At 44.2% G+C, this 25,856-nt stretch overlaps 1 protein-coding gene across 2 annotated transcripts in view; it reads left to right on the top strand.

Moving 5' to 3' along the window:
* Positions 1–25,856, top strand: part of LOC106600432 (rho-associated protein kinase 1) — a 64,228-nt gene that overhangs the window by 32,387 nt on the left and 5,985 nt on the right. For both annotated transcript variants that reach the window (XM_082973459.1, XM_082973458.1), the window contains exons 3-27: positions 4,628–4,728; positions 4,921–5,058; positions 5,274–5,449; positions 5,723–5,807; positions 7,504–7,648; positions 9,907–10,045; positions 10,599–10,690; positions 12,787–12,946; positions 13,863–13,932; positions 14,544–14,632; positions 14,816–14,864; positions 14,992–15,127; positions 16,098–16,189; positions 16,852–17,098; positions 17,893–17,999; positions 18,393–18,543; positions 18,975–19,135; positions 19,426–19,610; positions 20,378–20,447; positions 20,535–20,638; positions 20,800–20,965; positions 21,215–21,308; positions 21,454–21,542; positions 21,705–21,896; positions 22,212–22,377. In XM_082973459.1, the coding sequence (XP_082829585.1) occupies positions 4,628–4,728; positions 4,921–5,058; positions 5,274–5,449; positions 5,723–5,807; positions 7,504–7,648; positions 9,907–10,045; positions 10,599–10,690; positions 12,787–12,946; positions 13,863–13,932; positions 14,544–14,632; positions 14,816–14,864; positions 14,992–15,127; positions 16,098–16,189; positions 16,852–17,098; positions 17,893–17,999; positions 18,393–18,543; positions 18,975–19,135; positions 19,426–19,610; positions 20,378–20,447; positions 20,535–20,638; positions 20,800–20,965; positions 21,215–21,308; positions 21,454–21,542; positions 21,705–21,896; positions 22,212–22,377 (3,204 nt within the window). The remainder of the gene's footprint in view (positions 1–4,627; positions 4,729–4,920; positions 5,059–5,273; positions 5,450–5,722; positions 5,808–7,503; positions 7,649–9,906; positions 10,046–10,598; positions 10,691–12,786; positions 12,947–13,862; positions 13,933–14,543; positions 14,633–14,815; positions 14,865–14,991; positions 15,128–16,097; positions 16,190–16,851; positions 17,099–17,892; positions 18,000–18,392; positions 18,544–18,974; positions 19,136–19,425; positions 19,611–20,377; positions 20,448–20,534; positions 20,639–20,799; positions 20,966–21,214; positions 21,309–21,453; positions 21,543–21,704; positions 21,897–22,211; positions 22,378–25,856) is intronic.

Raw genomic sequence — 25,856 nt, 5'->3', positions numbered from 1 at the left:
AGGCTATAGCCCTATTCGCACGGTACTAATATTACCAGAGAACGTTGGTTATGTATTTGTTACCCCAGAATGTACGTTATTCCAGAGAACGATTCGACGGCATACGTTTTTTTTTTCCCAAACTGCCTCCTGTAATTCTTACTTTTTTTAACATAAATTGACAGTAATGTTTTTTTTTTTAAGTGTGAAGATATTTCAACCAGTCCAGGCAATTTCAGGCTACACTGATAACATCTTTGGTATAGTGTCGCTATAATATTTGAATGGAGGAAGTGTGATCAATATCATTAGGATTTTTTTAGTCATCTGCAGTAGACATCCTAAATGCCCCCTCAGCCTTCAGATGTGAGCTAAACAGCTAACTTCAAATCACATTTTATTCGCCAAATACAACAGGTTTAGACTTTACTGTGAAATGCTTACTTACAAGCCATTAACCAACAATGCGGTTAAAAAAAATAAAACAAAGATAAACAAGAAATATAATACAAAAAAAAAGATTAAGAAATAAGTCACACATAATTAAAGAGCAGCAGTAAAATAACAATAGCGAGGCTATATACAGGGGGCACCGGTTAGTCGAGGTAATATGTACATGTAGGTAGAGTTATAATAAGAGTAGCAGCAGTGTGAAGGGGGGGGGGGGGGGGGGGTTAAATACAAATAGTCTGGGTAGTCTTTTGATTAGATGTTCAGGAGTCTTATGGCTTGGGAGTAGAAGCTGTTAAGGAGCCTTTTGGTCCTAGACTTGGCGCTCCGGTACCGCTTGACATGTGGTAGCAGAGAGAACAGTCTATGACCTGGGTGGCCGGTTGTCTTTGACAATTTTTAGGGCCTTCTTCTGACACCGCCTGGTGTAGAGGTCCTGGATGGCAGGAAGCTTGGCCCCAGTGATGTACTGGCCTGTACGCACTACCCTCTGTAGTGCCTTGCGTAGGCCGAGCAGTTGCCATACCAGGCACTGATGCAACCAGTCAGGAAGCTCTCGATGGTGCAGCTGTAGAACCTTTTGAGGATCTGAGGACCCATTCCAAATCTTTTCAGTCTCCTGAGGGGGAATAGGTTTTGTTGTGCCCTCTTCACGATTGTCTTGGTGTGCTTGGACCATGTTAGTTTGTTGATGTGGACACCAAAGAAACTTGAAGCTCTCAACCTGCTCCACAACAGCCCCATTGATGAGAATGGGGGTGTGCTCGGTCCTCCTTTTCCTGTAGTCCACAATCATCTCCTTTGTCTTGGTCACATTGAGGGAGAGGTTGTTGTCCTGGCACCACACGGCCAGATCTCTGACCTCCCATAGGCTTGTCGTTGTCGGTGATCAGGCCTACCACCGTTGTGTGGTCGGCAAACTTAATGATGGTGTTGGAGTCGTGCTTGGCCGTGCAGTCATGCGTGAACAGGGAGTACAGGAGTGGACTGAGCATGCACCCCTGAGGGACCCCCGTGTTGAGGAAGAACGTGGCGGATGTGTTGTTACCTACCCTTACCACCTGGTGGTGGCCCGTCAGGAAGTCCAGAATCCAGTTGCAGCGGGAGGTGTATAGTCCCATGGTCCTTAGCTTAGTGATGAGCTTTGAGTGCACTATGGTGTTGAACGCTGAGCTGTAGTCAATGAATAGCATTCTCACATAGGTGTTCAGGTGGGAAAGGGCATTGTGAAGTGCAATAGAGATTGCATCATCTGTTAGTGCGGTATGCAAATTGGAGTGGATCTAGGGTTTCTGGGATAATGGTGTTGATGTGAGCCATGACCAGCCTTTCAAAGCTCTTCATGGCTACAGACGTGAGTGCTACTTGTCTGTAGTAATTTAGACCAGTTACCTTAGTGTTCTTGGGCACAGGGACTATGGTTGTCTGCTTGAAACATGTTGGTATTACCAGACTCAGACAGGGAGAGTTTGAAAATGTCAGTGAAGACACTTTTTTTAGGCTATGAATGAGAAAGTGAATTTGTTCCAAACGTTTAGCTCAGTTGTATGCTGCTTTGCGATCTATTAAAAGCAGGGGTTGCATTAAATGGGCACAAGCTTTTTTTTTATGACGCATATGGCGATGTTCAAGTCATTCCCACAAAACTTATACACAAAAGCATTCATTGTGAAGTTGCAACACGGTCTTGCAACAAAAGTTGATACATGTAGGCCCTTCATATATAGGCAATGCGCAGCATGTCATTCAATTTATCGAATCGTTAGTTTTCTTGCTCAAATATCGAGAAACGCCTGTAAAACTTAGACATTTCTCTCAAAACACAAGGATGTCGATTCGCACGGCACTAGTATTATCAGAGGACTTTGCCAAAAAAACAGTAGGTTTTTCAGGTAGGTCAATGCCCAGATTTCAATTTCCATTTAACCCATCTAAACGGTAGGCTACGGTTTCCTTGACATGCCATAGACCTATTTGAAGTCCCGTCTTGTGACTGTCAAATTTTTATAGTGCCTCGCAATCATGCTCTTTTACCACTTCAAATCTTTTCAAAACCTTTTCTGGCCCTCCCTTCTCTTTATTTTTGACTCTCCTTTCCCAGCTTTTGTCTTATTGAATTGAATTTCCATGTCCTTTTTGCCTCCGTGGACAAATGTTAACTTTTTTCTGCCGGTTCCCAAAAGCATTATTTGGCAAATGGCTGTGTAGGCAATTTGGCGCGTGTACAGTTAAGTCCTAAAGTTTAGCCTAAAACAATGAAAGAAAAACCTCAATGTAGACTATATAAATTGCGCAATAATTATACATTTATGGATTTTTAAAGGTATTGTTTATCTTTATTCAACCCGCCCAACAGCCATAAAAAATATTGAATGACCTCGGCCTAAACCCATCCGCGGGGAGGGGTGACAGAGGAGCAGGGACCGGTGTGACAGTGTGTGTGTATATCCAAAAAACCGTGCCCATCCCTAGTGACAATGCTGTTTTTTTTAACAAGCATTCTATAATTACACTTTGTTTGTATCTGTCTGCTAGTTTATTTTCTTAGCAACTGCTGGCTGAAGGTAATTGTATTAGCCGCTAATGCTAACTGCTAGTTAGCTGGCTAGCTAGTAGGGATGTGAAAAATGTTTCTTAATGTTTAAACGGCCATTTAAAAAAAAATCTGTTTTCCCTTAAAATAAGAAATTAATATAATTCCACGTGAATTCACACTCCAGCTTCGCTGCTAGAGCAACAGTTTGGTCTCATGATGCGTCCCTTTCGGATGCTTAAGCATTGCACCTGGGCTACCATTACTGTACCTCAATTTCACCTGGCAAAGTTAACATTTCCTTCTCATTTAACTTCTTAAAGTATTGCCATACAGGACTTTGCTGCTGTCACTTGCCTTTCTCTGCCATTGTTCCAACTGTTAACGACGATGTTTTTTATTTTATTTAACCTTTATTTAACTAGGCAAGTTAGTTAAGAACAAATTCTTACTTACAATGACGGCCTATCCCGGCCAAACCCTAACTTGGACGACGCTGGTCCAATTGTGCGCCGCCCTATGGGACTGCCAATCATGGCCGGTTGTGATACAGCCTGGATGTAGTGGTGGAGTGTCGACTACAAAATAATTGATTGCTCAACTCCTTGCACATCGACTCCTTTTTTTTGCCCATATCATGCAGCTCTGTGTGTGGAAATTAAAACGAAAGTCCAGGAAATGCAGAAATTGGTTAAAATGCTGCAATATTGTTGTTGGATTGAACATTATAAAATATTGTGTTGCTACTCTGGTGTCATGAACTACTCATAAAGCATATTTTGAACTTTTTATTATTCAAAAACATAAAATCCCATAAATTTCAAAAATAAGTTCAACATCCAAGTGTTGGAGAGGCCTCGATGGACGTTAACGGACTAGCTGTGTTGTGAGGGGGGCTTGTTGCCAATGGGATGCATCCCCTCAGGGGTTCTGAACTCCTTGTACTGCTAGTGCTCTCCTTCTTGCAAACTGCTAGCCCATGACATGTAGTCCAATCATATTCTTTATCACACTAGTAGCCTATACGCATAGACTCAGTCACATTAGCCGACAGCTCTGCACAAACACGTGATTTTAAAGCTGGAATCCGTAGTGGTGAAACTACCACGCCCGTTTAGGATATTATATTACTTCAAACAACGAACAGTCCCCCCCCCCTCGGACATCATTGCACGTCATTGTGCGATAGAACAGAAGAGTATTTACTACAAAACTATTTTCCACGATGCTGGATACGCCTCCGCTCTGTTTTCATAAACAAAACAGTAACAAATGGGCCTGGGGCGACCGTTGGTGCTTGTTCACCTTATGCGGATCTCATCTTAAAAATGGTTCTAAAAATGTATTTTAATCCCGTAGTTTTTTTTTAATACCATTTCTCAAGTAGGGATCATATTCTTTACTTTCTTGAAACTGTAACTGCTGGAAATGACTGCATCAGAATGTTCTGATTTTAATAGTCCTTGGCTTTATTTTGTATATCAGTTGAACTGTGATACAGATTTTCATCCGCTGTTGAGCCTTTTTTTCCCCATTCTGAATTCTCAGCCTGAGTCGGTGGACAAAAGCCTCTCTAGTCATACTTACTAATCAACCCAGGTTACTAATGATAAACGCTTGCCCTGCTCTAACTGGTTTCCTCGTAATGTCATCTCTCCTCCTCAGATAAGGACACCATCAGTAAGATCCGGGACCTGCGGATGAAAGCAGAGGACTATGAGGTGGTCAAGGTTATCGGGAGGGGGGCGTTTGGAGAAGTGCAGTTGGTGAGGATCACCATTATGGTTATGCTAATTTGTCCTCAGTGAATTACATCAACTGTCATTTGTCTGTCTGCTTTCCCTTTTTATAAATCTGCTACAGACGTAGGAAATTATTACATGGCTTATGTCTTCGATTTTCATCTGTATGAAAGCCCAGTATACATCCTAAGAGAACTGTTCTCCCGTCTCTCCCAGGTAAGACACAAAGCCACGCGGAAGGTGTACGCCATGAAGCTGCTTAGCAAATTTGAAATGATCAAAAGGTCGGACTCTGCTTTCTTCTGGGAGGAGAGGGACATCATGGCCTTTGCCAACAGCGCCTGGGTTGTGCAGGTATAGATAATTGAATAACACTTAAAAAATATATATATATTATATAGTGACTCCCTAGTCTCGTCCTCACTTTGCCTACTAGGAACAATCAGCAAGGAAGCCCGGTGATTGAGTTTCATGTAACAGAATATTCATGCAATTTCTAGTTTTGCCTCTTTTCCTGTCTATTCCTCCTACTTATGTTTGGTCACTAACCCTAAGCCCCCCCCCCCCAGCTGTTTTATGCGTTCCAGGATGACCGTTACCTCTACATGGTGATGGAGTATATGCCCGGCGGAGACCTGGTCAACTTGATGAGCAACTATGACGTCCCCGAGAAGTGGGCCCGCTTCTACACCGCTGAGGTGGTGCTGGCTCTGGACGGGATCCACGCCATGGGCTTCATACACAGGTATACTTACTGGACTTCTCTTTCTCCTCACCTCCACTGTAAAGGTTGCTCTTGAATGTCTCCACTTCTATGTCAGTTCTGTCGTGGCAATTCTTGCCACCCTTCCAAAGCCTCCCTGAATTGGAGAAAGCCACTCTTTCTCTTGACTTGGTCTTAAAAATGGCAGTTTAATGTACCGTTGTTGGTTCGAGAACGTTTTGGTTGTATAATATCATGTCTTAGGTTCGAGAGCTGCTGGTTTGTTATATTACTGTGTCTTTTTTGTCTTTTCAGGGACGTGAAGCCTGATAACATGTTGCTAGACAAAGCGGGCCACTTGAAGTTGGCAGACTTTGGGACCTGTATGAAAATGAACAAGGTAGCTATCGCACCAGCCTTCCAATTCACCACGACTGATAATGAGGAGTTAGTTGACACTTCAACACCCTGTAGAGTAGACTGTTGGTCTTCTCGGATCCCGAAATTGAGATCCCAACCGAATTGGATCTGCGAAATTTCCATCCGACACCAACAGGACCCTTAAAAAAATATATATATATATATATATATATATATATATATATATATATATATATATATATAAATAATACCGGATCCGAGAGACAAGATCCAACCCAAAATATGTCAGAGATGATGGAGAATTTTATCCGACATTACCCAGTTTATCAATAGCCTAGAGATTGACCATTCAAATAAATGATTACCATTATGTAGTTAGATTGGTAAAAAACAGTCCAATTGATTGTTTGACTGTATAATTGATTCATTAATGCATACATAAAATAATCTAAAATGTTCAAATCCGGGACCTGGATTGAACTCAAAAGATCTGTCTGGATCAAGTGCCATCTGAGACAAGCTAAAACGCCTTCTTTTTTTTGTCGTGGTATTGTTTTGGTATTGAGTATCGTGATATCGAAGTCAACATTCTGGTATCGTGACAACACTAGTTGCAAGTTTGCTATAGCGAGCTCAAGCCAGAGAGAGAGAGAGGGGCAGACAGGTGGAGGAGAGATTAATGCTTTTGACTGAACTGACTGCCATGCGTAGCAAAAGTGATTTATAGAGGATATTTATTTTCATCAGGATATCTTCAGATATAATTAAGGATCTGATCGGTATTTCACTCATTTTCAGACAGATCCGAGGTCTGTGTACACCGAGCGTGATCCGACCCGGAATCCGAGGGTTAACTACAGAATTTAGCTTAGTGACAGTTAGGGATGGGCATTTTGAAATGATTTTACTATTCAAATAATATCAATACATTTTTTTGTATACCCCCCCCCCTCCCAAAAGTAATTGGTCTTGACTCTCTTGGTCAATCAAAATGAAGCAAATGCATATGGCAGAGGTAAACAGCTTACGCAACAGGGCGAAGAGAAGTCAGATTTTTTCCGTCCATGATGGAAATGATTTTGAAGCTATAAGGTTTCTGTTGAGTGTTAAGGTTTTGTGGAAACTCCATTAGGTTTGTGCCTGTTATTGCTATTCGAAGTGGGGGAAAATAGCATATCGATGTCAGGGCAGGCTGGTGGGCCAGTTGCTTAGCCTTAGCTCAACGTATGGTTAGAAAAACTATATTTAAAGTTTGTTGTTTTATTAAATTAAGAATTTCACGGTATAAAATATCACAAGGATCATTTTCATTTAGACAGCTTTTTCATAGTTTTTTCCCAAAAATGTACTCACTGAAGTAATCGAATACTAACATCTGTTTAGGTATTCAATGAATCGATGAACCGTGCCCGTCCCTAGTGACGGTTCATCAATCTTTAGAACGGTTTAGCAGTTTAACACATTTCCTTTCCATTTTTCCTCTTACATATCAGCACGTAGGCTTACAATTTATTTGCTTTCTTGAACTGTGACAGCTTATGCATTTTATGCAGATCGTATAAAGCATTGTACGATGCGACACAGCTGTGTTTTATAAATACAGTAGTATAGCAGTATAATATGAGGCTGTGTTTCAGGATGGTATGGTACGATGCGACACAGCTGTGTTTTATAAATACAGTAGTATAGCAGTATAATATGAGGCTGTGTTTCAGGATGGTATGGTACGATGCGACACAGCAGTGGGAACACCAGACTACATTTCGCCAGAGGTACTAAAATCCCAGGGAGGAGATGGATATTACGGCCGGGAGTGTGACTGGTGGTCCGTGGGAGTCTTCCTGTATGAAATGCTCGTTGGTGAGTCACAATTACGTGTCTTTCTCACACTGTTACGATGGGAAACATACTGATCATATTAACTTATTGTAGTTCTAGAGCAGAGTATTCCTATTAACTCGCAGACAGGACATAACATCTTTCCCTTGTTTTGTCATGTTGTATAATCCTGCACTAAAGAAACCATGAATCCATACTATACAATGATGAAGTTGAAAATAATACTATCATGTGTTTCACATTGGCCACTGGTTGCAAATCCCATGTTTGATATTTTATTAGGATCCCCATTAGCTGTTGCAAAAGCAGCGCTACTCTTCCTGAGGTCCGCACATAACATGACAATACAGAACATCATTAGACAAGAACAGCTCAAGGACAGAACTACATACATTTTTTTTAAAGGCACACATAGCCTACATATCAATGCATACACACAAACTATCTAGGTCAAGAAAACGTTTCACACACACTGAACCTGGGTGGATGTGATCTCTGGAATGACCCCGGGCTTCCAATGTTGTTTATTAATCACGTGTGCTTTTTCAGTATGTTTATTTGTTATGGTTTTGTCTGAACTTATTGTAGACATTCCAGTAACCTAAAAAAAATTGATAGGATATTTAACCGGCAGATCCAAAGATTATGGTTCGGCATATGGATCAAAATTGGTTAAGGTGAAAGGTAGACGTAAAGTTAGGGTTAGCAAACCACCATTGTGAACCATTGAAAATCAGGCTGTATATACAGTGCATTTGTGAAGTATTCAGACCTCTTGACATTTTCCACATTTTGTTACGTTAATGTCTTATTCTAAAATTGATTAAATATTCCCCCCCCCCCCCCTCAATCTACACACAATACCCCATAATGACATAGTAAATACATATTTTTTGAATTTTTTTGCAACTGTATTAATAATAAACAACTGAAATAATTAATTTACTTAAGTATTTAGACCCTTTACTCAGTACTTTGTTGAAGCACCTTTGGCAGCGATTACAGCATTGAGTCTTGTTGGGTATGACGCTACCAGCTTAGCACACATCTATTTGGGGAGTTTCCCCCATTCTTCTCTGCAGATCCACTCAAGCTCTTGTCAGGTTGAATGGAGAGCGTTACTGCACAGCTATTTTCAGGTCTCCTTAAATGTTCGATCGGGTTCGGGACAAGAGACTTGTTCCGAAGCCACTCCTGACTGTTTGCATAGGGTCGTTGTCCTGTTGGGAGGTGAACTTTGGCCCCAGTCAAAGGTTCTGAGCTCTCTGGAGCAGGTTTTCATCAAGGATCTCTCTGTACTTTGCTCCGTTCATCTTTCCCTCGATCCAGGCTAGTCTCCCAGTCTCTGCCACTGAAAAACTTCCCCACAGCATGATGCTGCCACCATAGGGATGGTGCCAGGTTTCCACCAGATGTGACACTTAGCATCCAGAGAATCTTGTTTCTCATGGTCCGAGAGTACTTTAGGTGCTTTTTGGCAAACTCCAAGCGGGCTGTCATGTGCCTTTTTACTGAGGAGTGGCTTCCATCTAGCCCTCTACTTTCCTGATTGGTGGAGTGCTGCAGAGATGGTTGTCCTTCTGGAAGGTTCTCCCATCTCCACAGAGGAATTCTGGAACTCTGTCAGCTTGACCATCGGGTTCTTGGTCACCTCCCTGACCAAGGCCCTTCTCCCACGATTGCTCAGTTTGGCCGAGCGGCCTGCTCTTGGTGGTTCCAAACTTCTTCCATTTAAGAATGATGGAGGCCACTGTGTTCTTGGGGACCTTCAGTACTGCAGATATTTGTTGGTACTCTTCCCCAGATCTGTTCCTCGACACAATCCTTTCTCGGCGCTCTACAGACAATTCCTTTGACCTCATGGCCTGGTTTTTGCTCTGACATGCACTGTCAACTGTGGGACCTTATATAGACAGGTGTGTGCCTTTGCAAATCATGCCCAATCAATTGAATTTATCACAGGTGGATAATCAAGATGTAGAAACATCTCAAGCATGATCAATGGAAACAATATGCAGCTGAGCTCAATTTCGAGTCTCATAGCAAAGGGTCTGAGTACTTAGGTAAATAAGGTATTTCTGTTTTTATTTGTAATAAATGTGCAACATTTTCAAAACCTGTTTCTGCTTTGTCATTATGGGGTATTGTGTGTAGTTTGATGAGGAAAGACAATTTGATACATTTTAGAATAAGTTTAACAAAAAAGAAAATGGGTCTGAATACTTTCCAAATGCACTGCACTAGCTAACCCCAATGCCTGTGGTTTTGTGTGCCTATAGGTGACACACCGTTCTATGCTGACTCGTTGGTGGGGACGTACAGTAAGATCATGAACCACAAGAATGCCCTGAGTTTCCCTGATGACAGCGACATCTCCAAGGATGCCAAGAACCTCATCTGTGCCTTCCTGACTGACAGGTGAGGATGATGATGATGATGGCGGTTCGGAGGGGCCCGAGTTAGAGTGCAAGATTTATCTACTTGCCCAGTCAGCTTAACTCGTTGAAGGAAGTTAACGGTAGATTTGCACGCAATTGCTAACTAGTTAGCACAATGACTGGAAGTCTATGGGATCAGCTAGCATTGCGCTAACACATCAAACTGCACTCGGACAACACAATTGTATCCATGAGTTCATCTGACTCTGGGTAAATAGATAAAGGGCTTCATTGACAATCTCGCACTATCCCTCTGTCTGTCTTGTTTCACCAATGATTTTCCGTGTGAGCAAATCGCTAGAAAGGGAATAGTGTTATGATCTCACTGATTGGATGAGACTTAAGTCTTTGAGTAACTACTTAAACATCGAGCAGTGATCTTTTGAAGAGCTATCAATCATGTCTAAATGCTTTCACTGGGTTGTGCTCAGAGACGGTCAGATGCATAGACTTGAATAATAATGGATGTTATTGGTGGATTGCAGAATCGCTAAACTGTACGTTCTATGTTCCTGTGTTTAATTTGTCGCCAGGGAGGTAAGACTGGGTCGCAACGGGGTGGATGAGATCAAGAGACATCCTTTCTTCAAGAACGACCAGTGGACGTGGGAGAACATCAGAGATAGTGAGTTCTGTTCAGGTTTCACGCTTCCTTTGTAACGCCCCTCCCCTTCATTCTGTATTGTTATGTTGACAAATGTTACAAATAGCCAGACATGCTATAATACATGCTTTCCAATTGACCTACTAAAGACAGTCACAGGAAATTTCAGAATAAGAACCATTCATTTCATTCAATATCACAACCACCTAGATGGTTGATTTGAGGGTGAGAATGGGGAGGAAAGCTTTCCTCGGTAGAAAAAACATTTTGAAACTGGGAGGTACTACCTAAACTTGTCCAATAAGAAAGGCTCATTTTGGTTTTCTGTTGCAAATAGTTTTTGCTGCGGTGTGCCCTGCTGAACAGGAGCCTTGCGTTTTAGTATTCATGTGGTCTCCGGCTACAACAGAGAGATCAGAGGCGGGAGGCTAAATGTAAATCGAGTGGCTGTAGCAGCTCTCAGGGTCGCTTGAGCTTTCAAAAGTCTGCATTTTCAAAACGCAGACCAACCCAAAAGCTGCGTTTTTAATAGATTTCACCTGCGTTCTAATTAAACAAACAGACAATAAATATATATACATGGGTCCTCTCTGTGTTCTAGAATGCAGGAAAATACGGGTCAGTTCAAGAGGATGTGAAAACGTACTTTTCTTTACCCTATCGTGTCATTATAATCAGGAATCTGAACGATATTATTGCCGTAATATACTTTTAGCCCAGAGTTCAGGTGGGCCTTCGCGCTTCAGCAAACAAAGGAAAGGAGGGGAGCGCAACAACAATGACAAAAATTATGAGAAGGAATACTACCAAGAAATACTTCCTAAAGGACTAATTCGATAAAAAGTGTTGACACACTCACGAAAATAGGCTAATTAAACACTGGTTCGAACTCAAGCAAACAAACTAGTGTGAAAATGGCAACATGGCAAACCTTGTCAATGTGCACACGCAACCTATCTTACTTCCTCATTTCCCTCCCTCCGTTTCTCTCTATTTTCTCCTTTCGGCAGCCTGGTCAAAAATTGTGTGTGCCTTATCAAAGTAAAAATTTCGTGACTCTGGTGCCCCCATTGAAATTGTCATTAGTGTCTGTAGGTCCTGGGAGCTGCATCCCCTTTCAGCGGGAACACTGGCCATGGGGAGGACCACAGAAACACCCCGAGCTGAGCGTTGTGCTAGGAACACGTTGCAAATGCCATTGACAGAGAGACCCGCCTCGTACACCTTCCCCGCAGAGAGAGTGGTTGGGAGGATGGATGAGACTTTTCAGATAATTGCAGCGGGTCTATTTAAATATAAAAAATTGGAACTTGAAATTGAACGTCATGGTCAGTACCTGAGTTTTCAGCATGCGACACAGATTTATTTTCTGCAGGAAAATTCAGAATTCTGCGTGAACGCGACCCCTGGCTCTTTCCCGGGTGTAATATGAAGTAATCTGAAGCGCTGCGGTCGGCGCTTTGGCCTGGCCACACTGTCTCTGGCCTGGCCACACTGTCTCTGGCCTGGCCACACTGTCTCTGGCCTGGCCACACTGTCTCTGGCCTGGCCACACTGTCTCTGGCCTGGCCACACTGTCTCTGGCCTGGCCACACTGTCTCTGGCCTGGCCACACTGTCTCTGGCCTGGCCACACTGTCTCTGGCCTGGCCACACTGTCTCTGGCCTGGCCACACTGTCTCTGGCCTGGCCACACTGTCTCTGGCCTGCCCTGCCATGGCACCAGCTGTCCTAGCTAATACGTTGTTCTGTGTTGACTGTCAGACTGAATGCTGGTGTTTTATAGTTGATGCATTTGATCTCCAAGCAATCTAGCCTGCATCCAAATGTAGGCTAGATTGACAAGAGACTGTTTATATAATATAATGAGGAGATAGACTGACATATTTGACAGTAGAAGATTGTCATGATGAGAGATGTGAAGGGTGCTTCTTGCACCAAAAGCCAGTTTTAGAAGTACAGTACATGCCTCAGTTTAGGACTGACATTTCCTCTACAACATGCTCTCAACTCAGTGTGGCTCTGCACCAAGTCATAGAACGCTAGTAGAATACCTCATCTGCAGTGAGTCATGTTTCTCTCTTCTCTCCTCCACCTTCTGTCCATCCGTGTTTCCAGCGGCGGCCCCGGTGGTGCCTGAGCTGAGCAGCGACATCGACACCAGTAACTTTGACGACATCGAGGCGGACAGGGGAGACGAGGAGACCTTCCCCATACCAAAGGCCTTCGTGGGCAACCAGCTGCCCTTTGTGGGCTTCACCTACTACAGCAGTCATCAGTAAGTCTTACTCTGCATAGCCAGGCTTCAAACTACTACAGCAGTCATCAGTAATGCTCTTAAGGCCCTTTTCCTGTAGAATTTCCATAGATTTTTCTTCTCAAAACGGTATCTAGAGTAGCTATTCGCACTGTCCGCTTAGCCAGGCTTCATCAATTACAGTCAACACTGTCAGTCTTCACCTAGGCTTTTCCTGGTCAGCTCAGTTGGTCAGGAAAAACATCAAGGCCCTAACCACAGTCGAAATGGTCAGGCTGCCCTACTGGAGCAATCATCAGTTTGTCTAATGTCAACTACAGTCATCACATTCTAGGCTGCACTTATTAGAACAGGGGTGTCAAACATACAGCCAGCGGGCCGATTCCGGCCCGCAAACACATTTAATCCGGGCGCGCGTGTGGTTCGAGTAAAACAAGTTTTGGGGAATTATAATGGACCTACTTTTATAGTCTCTTCACTCTGTCCAGCTTGCTAACAGTCATCGAAACGAATGGTAGACTGTCAGGAAGCGTCGGAAATTCTAAAAGCCTGGGATATGGGACTATTTAGAGAGTGAGGAAACATAACCAGTTTTAAGTGCGGCCCTCCGGACCTCGGTGGAGAACGAATGCGGCCAGCGGGACCAAATTAGTTTGACACCCCTGTACTAGAGCCATTAGCCGTTTGTTATACCGCCACAGAAATATAATGCAACCTGTATAAATACTTAGTTAACCTCACCCAGAGCGTGTTAGACATGCACACGTCTCAAACTGCAGACTAGGTAACCTGACCTAGATAACAACCACAACATGTTTGACCCACGGGGATGTGTTTTCACGGTGTGGCCAGGTCATCAGTGGTTCAGGTCAGGGAAGTGTGGTCCTATTGTTGCCTCTGACGAGATCTGATCGCCCTGTTGTGGTCTATTCTCCAGGTTTTCCCGGAGCTCCAGCACCAAGAGTGTTGACAAACGCAGCAGCTCCACTAAGGAAGACAAGAGCCATGTGAGTACTCGCTTGGATGTTAAAACGAGACACTGGAGTTGCATGACTACTTTCTGCATAGACAAAAAAAAACACGGCACGTTTGTTATTGGGATGGACACGATTAATTGAATATCCGAACGGATGTTAGTATTAGATTTACTTGAGTGAGTTGATGAATTAAAAACATAAATATGTGTAGGCCTATTTAATGAAAAAGCTTTGTCTAAATTACCCTTGAGACATTGTTACCTACAGGGATATACAATCACATTGAAAAGTGTTAATTCAATAAAATGCGGATGTTATAATGGTGCATTGAGCTACTGCTGCTATTTCCCCGACCTTAAAATAGCAATTACAGGCACGCACCTAGCAGTTTCCACAGGACCTGACACAGATCAATACAGAACACTCAATAGAAAACCTTTTGGTATCAGAATCAGTTCTATAGATGGCGAAAATAGGACTTCTTTCTCTCTGTTGCCATTACTCCAAACTACCGGATTTAAGCAGTCTACTTCTGCCATGTGTATTTACACTAGTTTACATTGACGTTTTAGTCATTTAGAAGACCCCCCCCCCCCCCCCCGAGTATCTGTTTAATGTATTATACATTGTTTATTGTTTAGCTGGAGAACCTGCAGAAGAGGATCTACCAGCTAGAAGAACAACTCCACAGTGAGATGCAGCTGAAGGACGAAATGGAGCAGAAGTGCAGGTATACAACCTGTCAATCAGTTCCAATAAGTTCCATCTCAAGTTAAACAAATACACAATGCCGGTTTTGAGGGAGAAAACAACCCGTCTGTCTTTTTAACGACCAATGCTCTTGATCTCAAGTAGTTCCCGTTTTTAGACGATCAAGCAAAGCAATTTAAAGTGCAAATCTGTGTGTCTTTAGGACCTCGAACACGAAGCTTGACAAGATCATGAAAGAGCTGGACGAGGAGGTGAGTGAATATCTCGGATTCTGCAACACATAGTCTGCAAAATGTGTTTTAAAAACCCCCCCACATAATATAGGGCCTAAATGCTCTGTACTTTGAGGACTTACTCCTGTCCTCCCTCCTCTCCCAGGGCAACGTGAGGAAGGGTGTGGAGGCCAGCATGTCCCTGCTGGAGAAAGACAAGATGATGCTCCAGCACCGAGCCACCGAGTACCAAAGAAAGGCCGACCAGGAGGCCGAGAAGAGACGCAACTTGGAGAACGAGGGTAAGGGTGGTTTTTGTCCTCTCTCATTCACCCGATCATTTCATCTCTTTTCAATCTCCCCCTGTTTTAGTCCAAACCTCTGTTTATAATCGTGTCTATAACATGTGTTTCTAACACTGATTATGAACAAATATTATCATAGGCGTGTACAGTATTACAGTACTTTACTTGTTCCTAAAGCAGAATGTATACAAGTGGTTTGGCCATTAAATTGACAGGGTTTGTACAGGGTTAATGCTACTACAGTATAATCCATGATAAGATCTCTCCCCAGGGCTGTAGTGGTTAGAGCGTTGTGCCGGTAACCGAAAGGTCGCTGGTTCGAATACCCGAGCCGGCAAGGTTAAAAATCTGTTAAGGTGCTCTTGAGAAAGGACTTAACCCTCTTTTTCTCCAGGGGTGCCGTACTACTATGGCTGACGCTGTAAAACGACACATTTCACTGTACCTGTCCGGTGTATGTGACAATGCATATATATCTTTGTAGCATCCCTCTCCTCCCTGATGTTAGTGAGCGTCCCAAAATGGCACCCTGTTCCCATATAAAGTGGACTACGTTTGACCGGGGCCCATAGGGAATAGGGCGCCATTTAGGACGGAGCCTTGATCTGGCCCGAAGAGATGTTTCTCCCAACTGGATTACTACTCACCCTGGCCGAGCAAGACTGGAGCTGCTTGACCTGCTGGTCTCTGACCCTCTGACTAGCGGTCTTAACCCAGACACACACCATCTGAGACCCTCGAATTGACTGGGACCAGTGGCTCGCTGTGGATTCAAGCACAACCACATCCGATACCATAAACGGAGCACTTTAAATGCAACGTGTGAGCAAGTCCCATGCACAAAAAACAGTTTCTTGGTAGTTAGTTTAGTGTAGCGTCATGTTTTGAATGGGGCGTGTGTGTGTGTGTGTGTGTGTGAAGATTTACTTAATCTTTGATTGACTCCTCTTACGCTCTCTCGTCTCAGTGTCCACGCTGAAGGAGCAGCTTGAGGACATGAGGAAAATCTGCCAAAACTCTCAGGCCTCGAATGACAAGATCCTACAGTTGCAAAATCAGGTACAGTTTTCACACTGCTCTCTTTGATTACCATCCACACAGCACAGGGGTCATTTGTAGTTGTGAGGGGGTTGTTTGAGGTCTGTGTCAATGTAGTATTCGGCTCATCAAATCAGAGGGTCGGAATGTGTGTCCAAGGTCAGAATCTGGGTCAAAGGTACAGACAGTGAAGGGGTTTGTGTGAGGGATGTTAGTTTTTGAGGGTTGTGTGAGACGGATCAAGGAGAGGGCAGGCCAGGTTTTAACCACAGATCAAGGATCAGATTACTCCACTCTAAATCGGTACCTTAACCATGACAACGGATGAACAATATCTGACCCGGTGTCATCACCCTAAGGCTTTGTTGCATTACATGCATTGATGTTTATCAGCAAATTGAAGTCACTATTTATTTTCATAGAGCAAAGTAAAGGAGGAAACAAGGCCTCAGATTGGACTGGTATAGACCTTTCAGAGAGCAAAAGTAGTCTTGGCCTATTAGGTATTATTAGAAGCATATGAATGGATATCATTTCATTCACAACATTAGACGTCCTCCCACATGTTGGTTAAGAAACCCAACTGTTTCAATCAAACGTTCTGCAGCAACTGAGCGGATCGTCTGTGTCAGGAAGTAATATTGATTCTGAACTTTCCTAATGGCCGTTTCCTTGACTGGCAGCTGGAGGAGGCCAATGACCTGCTGCGGGCAGAGTCGGACACGGCGGCGCGGCTGAGGAAGAGCCACACAGAGATGGCCAAGTCCATGAGCCAGCTGGAGGGGCTGAACCGCGAGCTGCAGGAGAAGAGCCGTTCGTCTGACGGGGGGAGGGCCCAGCTGGAGAAGGAGCTGCTGCAGCTGCAGAGCACCCTGGACTCTGAAAGGAGGTGCTACAGCCAGGGATCAGAGGAGATCCACGAGCTGCAAGGTACCATTTGACTACATCCTAATTCTCCACACTTCTCCCTAAAGTGTGCACTCTTTAATCTTTATTCTGATCCCCATTAGCCAACAGCTACTCTTCCTACGGTCTATACATACAACAAATACATAGCTAAGCACTCAGCTAAGCACGGTCTCTTACACCAATCTTAGGCTCTTAAATCTATGTAGGGGAGTGCACCAGACAAGGAAAAGGGTAGCGATTTTGGACACTCGGGGGCCCAAAGACTGCACTCATTGTTCTATGAGTAAATGTGACTACGACATGACTCGGCGTTTGAGTAAACACGAGGCGTCTGACTGCATGCGTTAGAACTACAATGGATTAATGTGATTGCCTACACCCATTTTAAGTTTGCTTTACAGTAATACCTCAGTCACAATTACTTAGCTGTTCAACTAACTTCAAATGATCTGAAGTGAACTCAATCGCTATTTAAGAGACAGCTGGGGATTATATGCTCCAGTTCTAACCGTTGTCATTCATCACAGACATGCCCAGGCACTGCCCAATGCCTACAGAACTCTTTGTACAGTAGGAGAGGCCTGGGGGTGAATATATCTGAGGGATTTTCTTGAAATATTGCTCTTAATTCAGACTGATTTTGAAGTGGTACAGAAGTCCACATTGAATAGAAAAATACTTTGTCCAGTGTCCTTACAGTCCAGACTTTTGGAGATGTACAGATATAGTTTCCCCAAGTCTTAAAGCTATGCATTATGGTGCGTTTAGCACGTTGCACAAACGACTGTTTTGATGGTGACTCTCTGTGTCTGTAGTGCGGATGACTGGTCTTCAGGAGGACAATAAGAACCTGATACGCAGCCTGTCCAAAGTGGAGGCGGAACGCAAGCAGGCCCAGGAGAGGAGAAACAACCTGGAGAAGGTTTGTGCCCTCCAAATGTCACATACAAGCCCATACTATGCTTTCGAATGCTAACACAAAACCTGCCGTTGATATCCGGTTACTTGTGAAGTCCCCCTACTGTCAGTAGGGGTCCAAATATGGAAGTTTAAAAAAAAAAAAACGGCTGTGCTCCTTATTAGCCATTTTCTTTGCTATCTTAACAAAGTAAATCAAACATTTAGACGAATAAAAACATCTTAAGGTGGGATAACCAAATGTACATCTAACTGGTATTTTAGTCCCTTTATTCTCAGTGTCTCTCCCATAAAGATCAGCAGAATGAATGTTTTCCTGATCAAGATGGACACGCTGCTAGTATGCCAATGTCCTTTCCAGGGATTCTTTATGCAATTCAGTGTTGTCTCCCAACAGGAGAAGAACAACCTGGAGATTGACCTGAACTACAAGCTGAAGACTCTGCAGCAGCGCTTGGACCAGGAGCACACAGAACACAGAGTGACGCGGGCCCAGCTCACTGACAAATACGAGTCCATTGAAGAGGCCAAGTCAGCTGCCATGCATGGTATTTCTGAGCCTGTGTTGGAGCACACCCTACCCACCACTACCATCTGTCTCCTTTTTCTATCTGTCTCTCTTCTCTCCCCAACCCCACCTGTACCACTCATACCCAGGGGGCACTGGCTGGATGGGGCGGAATTCAGGGAATGTACACCGCTCCCCTCCATGTGGCATGTCGAGACTTTACCCCCCCTACGTATTAAATGCTGGACCACATCCCAACTTCCAAAAACAGAAATGACTGAGACTAGCACTGTTTGAAGCAACATTTACTTGTCTTCTAGCAGTTGTAGCAGTCCTGACCTTTTCAATGTAGTTTATTTGAAATGACTGAGCACAAATGTCCCATTCGATCTGTCTGTGAGATCCTCCATAGAATAACGGATGGATAGTTGCAACTGAGTGAAACACCTTCCTTCCTTCCTTCCCTCCAAGCGGTGCAGCAGAAGGTGTCGGAGGAGAGCGGGGCGAGGATGCGAGCGGAGAGCAGGGTGGTGGAGGTGGAGAAGCAGTGCTCCATGCTGGAGTTTGACCTCAAGCAGTCAGTGCAGAAGATGGAGCAGCTGATGAAGCAGAAGGAGAGGCTGGAGGACGAGGTGAGCACCACCGGATGTTAACTCGTACCGTCTGGGGTGGATGCCCACGGTCACGCGCTTAAAACCTTCAACTTTGCATCGCTCGTTCAACCGCCAGACTTATCAGACGTCAGTCATGAATTGTTACTAATGGCAAATTTCACAGTAGTTAGGATTCAGGTCCACTATGTGAACGCTGGTGATTTCTTTTTTTACCCAAGACGAAATCTCCCGGTATAACCTGTATAGTTAGGACATACTGTTTATCTTGTGTCCTAACAACCTGTGGTTCCCTCCCCCTTTCCTCTCAGGTGAAAGGGCTACGGATGCTGATGGAGCAGGAGTCCAGTAAGAGGCTGCTGGCCCAGAACGAGCTGAAATGCCGCTCGCAGGAGGCCGACCGGCTAAAGGGCTCGGAGAAGCAGCTGAAGCAGGAGATCAACACGGCACTAGAGAGCAAACGGTCGCTCGAGTTCCAGCTCGCGCAGCTCACTAAGTGAGAATACCCTCCAAACTAGTCACATGTTGTCACAGCCCACCACAGTTTGACTTACCCCAAATAAGAGTATGTCGAGTTTACCACTAGTCACTTATACAAGGGTCAGAGATCTTTTAATCCCCCCTAATGTTTATTATGGTTGGGTGATCTGATCCTAGATCTGTGGGTAACTTTTAGCTGGATTCTCAACAGGCCCACATTGAGCATCGTCTCAATGCATTTCAGCCACACTTATCGGTCTTCATTAGCTGAAATCTATTCTGAAAGGTCGAATATTCTGTAATACTCTTTAGTTTGACGTTTTTCCTTCCTGCAGCTAGCTAGTACTGCTTTGGGAGTCAAGACGTTAAATGGCCCTACAATTGGTTGTTATTCCAGTAAAAAGGCTCTTATTCCAGCTTAGGGGGTAACTGTGGCAAAGCTGCCCTCTGACAATGTTTACACCACAGGATTAAGGATTAGCCTGCAGTCCAGCTCCTCCCACCAGACTGACTGGACTGTTAATCCTGCTGCAGAGCGTTCTGTAGGTTTCCGCCTACGGAGCTCTGCAAGGAGCGGTGGAGGTGGTATTCCCCAGCTAATTACAGCCCTGGCACATACCGGATAGTACAGTGTCATTAGGTTCATAATCTATACACACGTTTTGTGGCTGAAAAGTTTGATCGCTTCTTGATGATTTTGATCTGAATTTCCCTTTCAACACGGATTTGGTTGCTTTGAAACTCCAATATGTTCATCATGTGGTTTGTGTGTCTGTCTTCCAGGCAGTACAGGGGCAACGAGGGGCAGATGAGGGAACTTCAGGACCAGCTTGAGGCCGAACAGTATTTCTCAGTGAGTAGGACCCAACGACCCCACTCTCCTATAACCTGGTTTAGTGGCTAACTTAATTGCCCATATCTCCTCTCTCTACCCCCCCAGACGCTTTATAAAACTCAGGTGAAGGAACTGAAAGAGGATATTGAGGAGAGGAACCGGCAGGTCCAGGAAGCTCACAAGAAGGTGCAGGAGCTGCACAGCGAAAGGTAACAAATCACAAAATGGAAACCGTTATAAAATCAGGCATTTGTCAATGTAGCAAGAATGTGTGGGTGCATCTTTTCTCGACCACTCTACTTTCAAGTCTCCACGCGGAGTGATTATTATTCCATTTTAAACCGTGTGTGTCCGTCCTCCCTCCCACCAGGGACTCCCTGTTGGCCCAGCTGGATCTGACAGTGACCAAGGCGGAGTCGGAGCAGCTGGCCAGGGCGCTCCAGGAGGAGCAATACTTTGAGCTGAGCCAGGAGAACAAGAAGGCCACGGCCAGACACAAGCAGGAGGGCACCGAGAAGGATGCCACCATCGCACGGGTCAGTTACAGCGTGCCTCAATGCGCACTGCTCTCCTGCATTGTAAATGAATGTCAGGGAAAATGCATCTACCCAGGAATGGGGGCACAGAGGAAACAATAGCTTGGTATACTTTCATTATTGGGGATATTTAAGGATTGTTTTTGTGTGTCTCAGGCAGCTGTAGAACACCTACACTTAAACCTCTGAATGCATGTCTCAGGCAGCTGTAGAACACCTACACTTAAACCTCTGAATGAATCTCCCCAGCTTGAGGATTCCAACAAAACCCTGACCAAAGATGTGGAGAACCTCAGCAAGGAGAAGGCCGAGCTGAACAACAAGCTTCGCATTCAGGAGGAAGGTAGCGCCAAGACTCAATTGTCATAATTTGGTCTGATTACTATATTCTAGGTCTATGGGTAAGGTCAACATCGGCCCTGGTATGGGTCTGTTAGATCCCTGTAAGACTGTCTAGTCTCCTCAGGCTGTACCCTTCCCTCCTGCAGAGTATGCCTCCCAGAAAGAGGAGATTACAAACACAATCAAGGCCAACTACGAGAAGGTTCTCAGCACAGAGCGCACGCTCAAGACTCAGGTGAAGACACTTCAACCTTAGACGACAATTTACATTACAGAACGCCACATCAATAGTTATGAGCTCCTTATTTACATCCAAACACCTCAACCAGTTGCCCCAATTTGTTAAACCTCAACTGGTTACCCTATTTGATCCCAACCCTCAACCGTGTCTCTCCAGGCGGTGAACAAGCTTGCAGAGATCATGAACAGGAAGGATATGAAGCTGGACACCAAGAAGAAGGGAAACACGACCGACCTGAGGAAGAAGGAGAAGGAGAACCGCAAGCTGCAGCTGGAGCTCAAACAGGAGAAGGACAAGTTCAACCACATGGCCATCAAGTACCAGAAGGAGCTCAGTGAGATGCAGGCGGTCAGTAACACATTATACATTGTCAGGCAATTGAACAGTAGGGTCAAATCGGTTTGAAAATCATCTGACGATGATCTTGGGACCTTTTAAGTAACAGTATGCTATAAAATAGAACAAAAAAGCACTCTTTTAGGTAAAAGAGTATGAGGTAATAGGACAGTTAAGAAGATTTAGTAAAATACATTCCTAATTTAGAACAGAGCTTAAAAGTCGATAGTGAAAGGCAGTGCTACATTCCTCCTTGACGGTGCGGTGCTTCTGATCTTCCCTAAAGTGACTGCATATTCACTGTTTGCCTCTCCTCTTCTACAACAGCAACTGTCCGAGGAGTGCACGTACCGCAATGAGCTGCAGATGCAGCTGGACAGCAAGGAGAGTGACATCGAGCAGCTGAGGGAGAAGCTCATCGACCTGCAGCTGCGCATGGACAACTCCAGCGTCACCAGCCTGCAGATGGACGAGACGGACAGCAACATCGCCGGTAAGTTCACCGCGCGGGTCAGCTAACCAAGGGCAGCTGTGTCAAAGGACAGGCTAGGCCAAACATCCTCAAACCCTGTTCGTGATGAGCCACAGCACACATGATTCAGCGAATGAAAGTGTTGAAGGTGGGACGATGCTAAGCTGGGACGCAAATCTACAGTACTACAGCTCTCAATGAACAGGATTTTGGATCACTGAACTAGATGTTTGGTCCATCAGGCGAGCTTTAATGATCCAACACGAACCCTGGCATGATTTAAATCTTATCAATCCTAGCCATTCCAAGTTATTAAACCATTCCATGACTGGTTGAGTTATGACAGTATTGTTCTGAAGCAGTGAAGTACCTAGATTGCATTCGGAAAGTATTCAGACCCCACATTGTATCACATATACAGTTGAAGTCAGAAGTGTACATACACTTAGGTTGGCGTCATTAAAACTCGTTTTTAAATTTCTTGTTAACAAACTATAGTTTTGGCAAGTCGGTTAGAACATCTACTTTGTGCATGACACATACTTCTTCCAACAATTGTTTAAGCCAGATGATTTCACTTAATCACAATTCCAGTGGGTCAGAAGTTTACATACACTAAGTTGACTGTGCCTTTAAACAGCTTGAAAATTCCAGAAAATGATGTCATGGCTTTAGAAGCTTCTGATAGGCTAATTGACATCATTTGAGTCAATTGGAAGTGTACCTGTGGATGTATTTCAAGGCCTACCTTCAAACTCAGTGCCTCTTTGCTTGACATCATGGGAAAATCAACAGAAATCAGCTAAGACCTCAGGGGAAAAAAAAGTTGTAGACCTCCACAAGTCTGGTTCATCCTTGGGAGCAATTTCCAAACACCTGAAGGTACCACGTTCATCTGAACAAACAATAGTACGCAAGTATAAACACCATGAGACCATGCAGCCATCATACCGCTCGGGAAGGAGACGCGTTCTGTCTCCTAGAGATGAATGTACTTTGGTGCGAAAAGTGCAAATCAATCCCAGAACAACAGCAAAGGACCTTCTGAAGATGCTGGAGGAAACGGGTACAAAAGTATCTATATCCACAGTAAAACGAGTCCTATATCGACATAACCTGAAAGGCCGCTCAGCAAGGAAGAAGCCACTGCTCCAAAACCGCGATAAGAAAAGACACACTACGGTTTGCAACTGCACATGGGGACAAAGATCGTACTTTTTGTAGAAATGTCCTCTGGTCTGATGAAACAAAAACAGAACTGTTTGGCCATAATGACCATCGTTATGTTTTGAGGAAAAAGGGGGATGCTTGCAAGACGAACACCATCATAACTGTGAAGCACGGGGGTGGCAGCATCATGTTGTGGGGGTTCTTTGCTGCAGGAGGGACTGGTGCACTTCATAAAATAGATGGCATAATGAGGGAGGAAAATTAAGTGGGTATATTGAAGCAACATCAAGACATCAGTCAGGAAGTTAAAGTTTGGTCGCAAATGGGTCTTCCAAATGGACAATGACCCCAAGCATACTTCCAAAGTTGTGGCAAAATGGCTTAAAGACAACAAAGTCAAGGTATTGGAGTGGCCATCACCAAGCCCTGACCTCAATCCTATAGAACATTTGTGGGCAGAAATGAAATGGCGTTTGTGAGCAAGGAGGCCGACAAACCTGACTCAGTTTCACCATCTCTGTCAGGAGGAATGGGTCAAAATTCACCCAACTTATTGTGGGAAGCTTGTGGAAGGCTACCCAGAACGTTTGATCCAAGTTAAACAATTTAAAGGCAATGCTACCAAATACTAATTGAGTGTATGTAAACTTCTGACCCACTGGGAATGTGATGAAAGAAATAAAAGCTGAAATAAATAATTCTCTATTATTCTGACATATCACATTCTTAAAATAAAGTGGTGATCCTAACTGACCTAAAACAGGGAATTTTTACTAGGATTAAATGTCAGGAATTGTGAAACTGAGTTTAAATGTATTTGGCTAAGGTGTATGTGAACTTCCGACTTCAACTGTACATAAGTATTCAGACCCTTTACTCAGTACTTTGTTGAAGCACCTTTGGCAGCGATTACAGCCTCGAGTGTTCTTGGATATGACGCTACAAGCTTGACCCACCTGTATTTGGGGAGTTTCTCCCATTCTTCTCTGCAGATGCCCTCAAGCTCTGTCATGTTGGATGTGGAGCGTTGTTGCACAGATTTTTTTCAGGTCTCATGAGATGTTTGACCGGGTTTAAGTCCGGGCTCTGGTTGGGCCACTCAAGGACATTCAGATCCTTGTCCTGAAGCCACTCCTGCGTTGTCTTGGCTGTGTGCTTAGGGTCGTTGTCCTGTTATAAGGTGAACCTTCGCCCCCAGTCTGAGGTCCTGAGCACTCTTGAGCAGATTTTCATCAAGGATCTATCTGTACTTTGCTCTGTTCCTCTTTCCCTCGATCTTGACTAGTCTCCCAGTCCTTGCCGCTGAAAAACATCCCCAAAGAGTTCAATCTTGGTTTCATCAGACAAGATAATCTTGTTTCTCATGGTCGGAGAGTCCTTTAGGTCCTTTTGGCAAACTCCCAAGTGGGTTGTCATGTGCCTTTTACTGGTCACTACCATAAAGGCCAAATTGGTGGAGTGCTGCAAAGATGGTTGTCCTTCTGCAAGGTTCTCCCATCTCCAGAGAGGAACTCTGCAGCTCTGTCAGAGTGACCATCGGGTTATTGGTCACCTCCCTGACCAAGGCCCTACTCCCTCGATTGCTCAGTTTGGTCGAGCGGCCAGCTCTTGGTGGTTACAAACTTCTTCCATTTAAGAATGATGGAGGCCTCTGTGTTCTTGGGGACCTTAAATGCTGCAGACATTTTTTGGTACCCTTCCCCAGATCTGTGCCTAGACACAATCCTGTCTCGGAGCTCTACGGTCAATTCCTTCGACATCATGGCTTGTTTTTTTTTTCTCTGACATGCACTGTCAACTGTGGGACCTTATCTAGAGAGGTGTGTGCCTTTCCAATTCATGTCCAATCAATTTAATTTACCACAGGTGGACAATCAAGTTGTAGAAACTTCTCAAGGGTGAATGGAAACAGGATGCACTTGACCTTAATTTCGAGTCTCTTAGCAAAGTGTCTGGGTATTTCTGTTTTTAATTTTTAAATGTGCAAAAAAATCTAGAAACCTATTTTCGCTTTGTCGTTTTGGGGTATTGTGTGTAGTTTGAGAAAAACATATTTAATCCAATTTAGAATAAGGCTGTAACGTAACCAAGTGGTAAAAGTCAAGGGGTCTGAGTACCTTCCGAATGCACTGTATAAGAGAATGCTGATTTTCATATTTCCTAACCCACATGGTTCAAGTGTCAACTTGAACAGTCCATTTAAAATGACTGTTTTTCTTTGGAGACCTACCAACAATGTTTGCTGTACATTGAATGCCTGATGTGCCTGTGGTTAAAGTCCTCTCTCATCTCTTATTCCCCCATCTCCAGTTGGTTCTCCTTGCTCTCCT

Source organism: Salmo salar, chromosome 03 (genome assembly GCF_965601325.2).
Source record: "Salmo salar chromosome 03, fSalSal1, whole genome shotgun sequence".
Lineage (NCBI taxonomy): Eukaryota > Metazoa > Chordata > Actinopteri > Salmoniformes > Salmonidae > Salmo > Salmo salar.
Note: the sequence above shows the minus strand (reverse complement) of the source record. Positions and strands in the feature narration are given on the sequence as shown.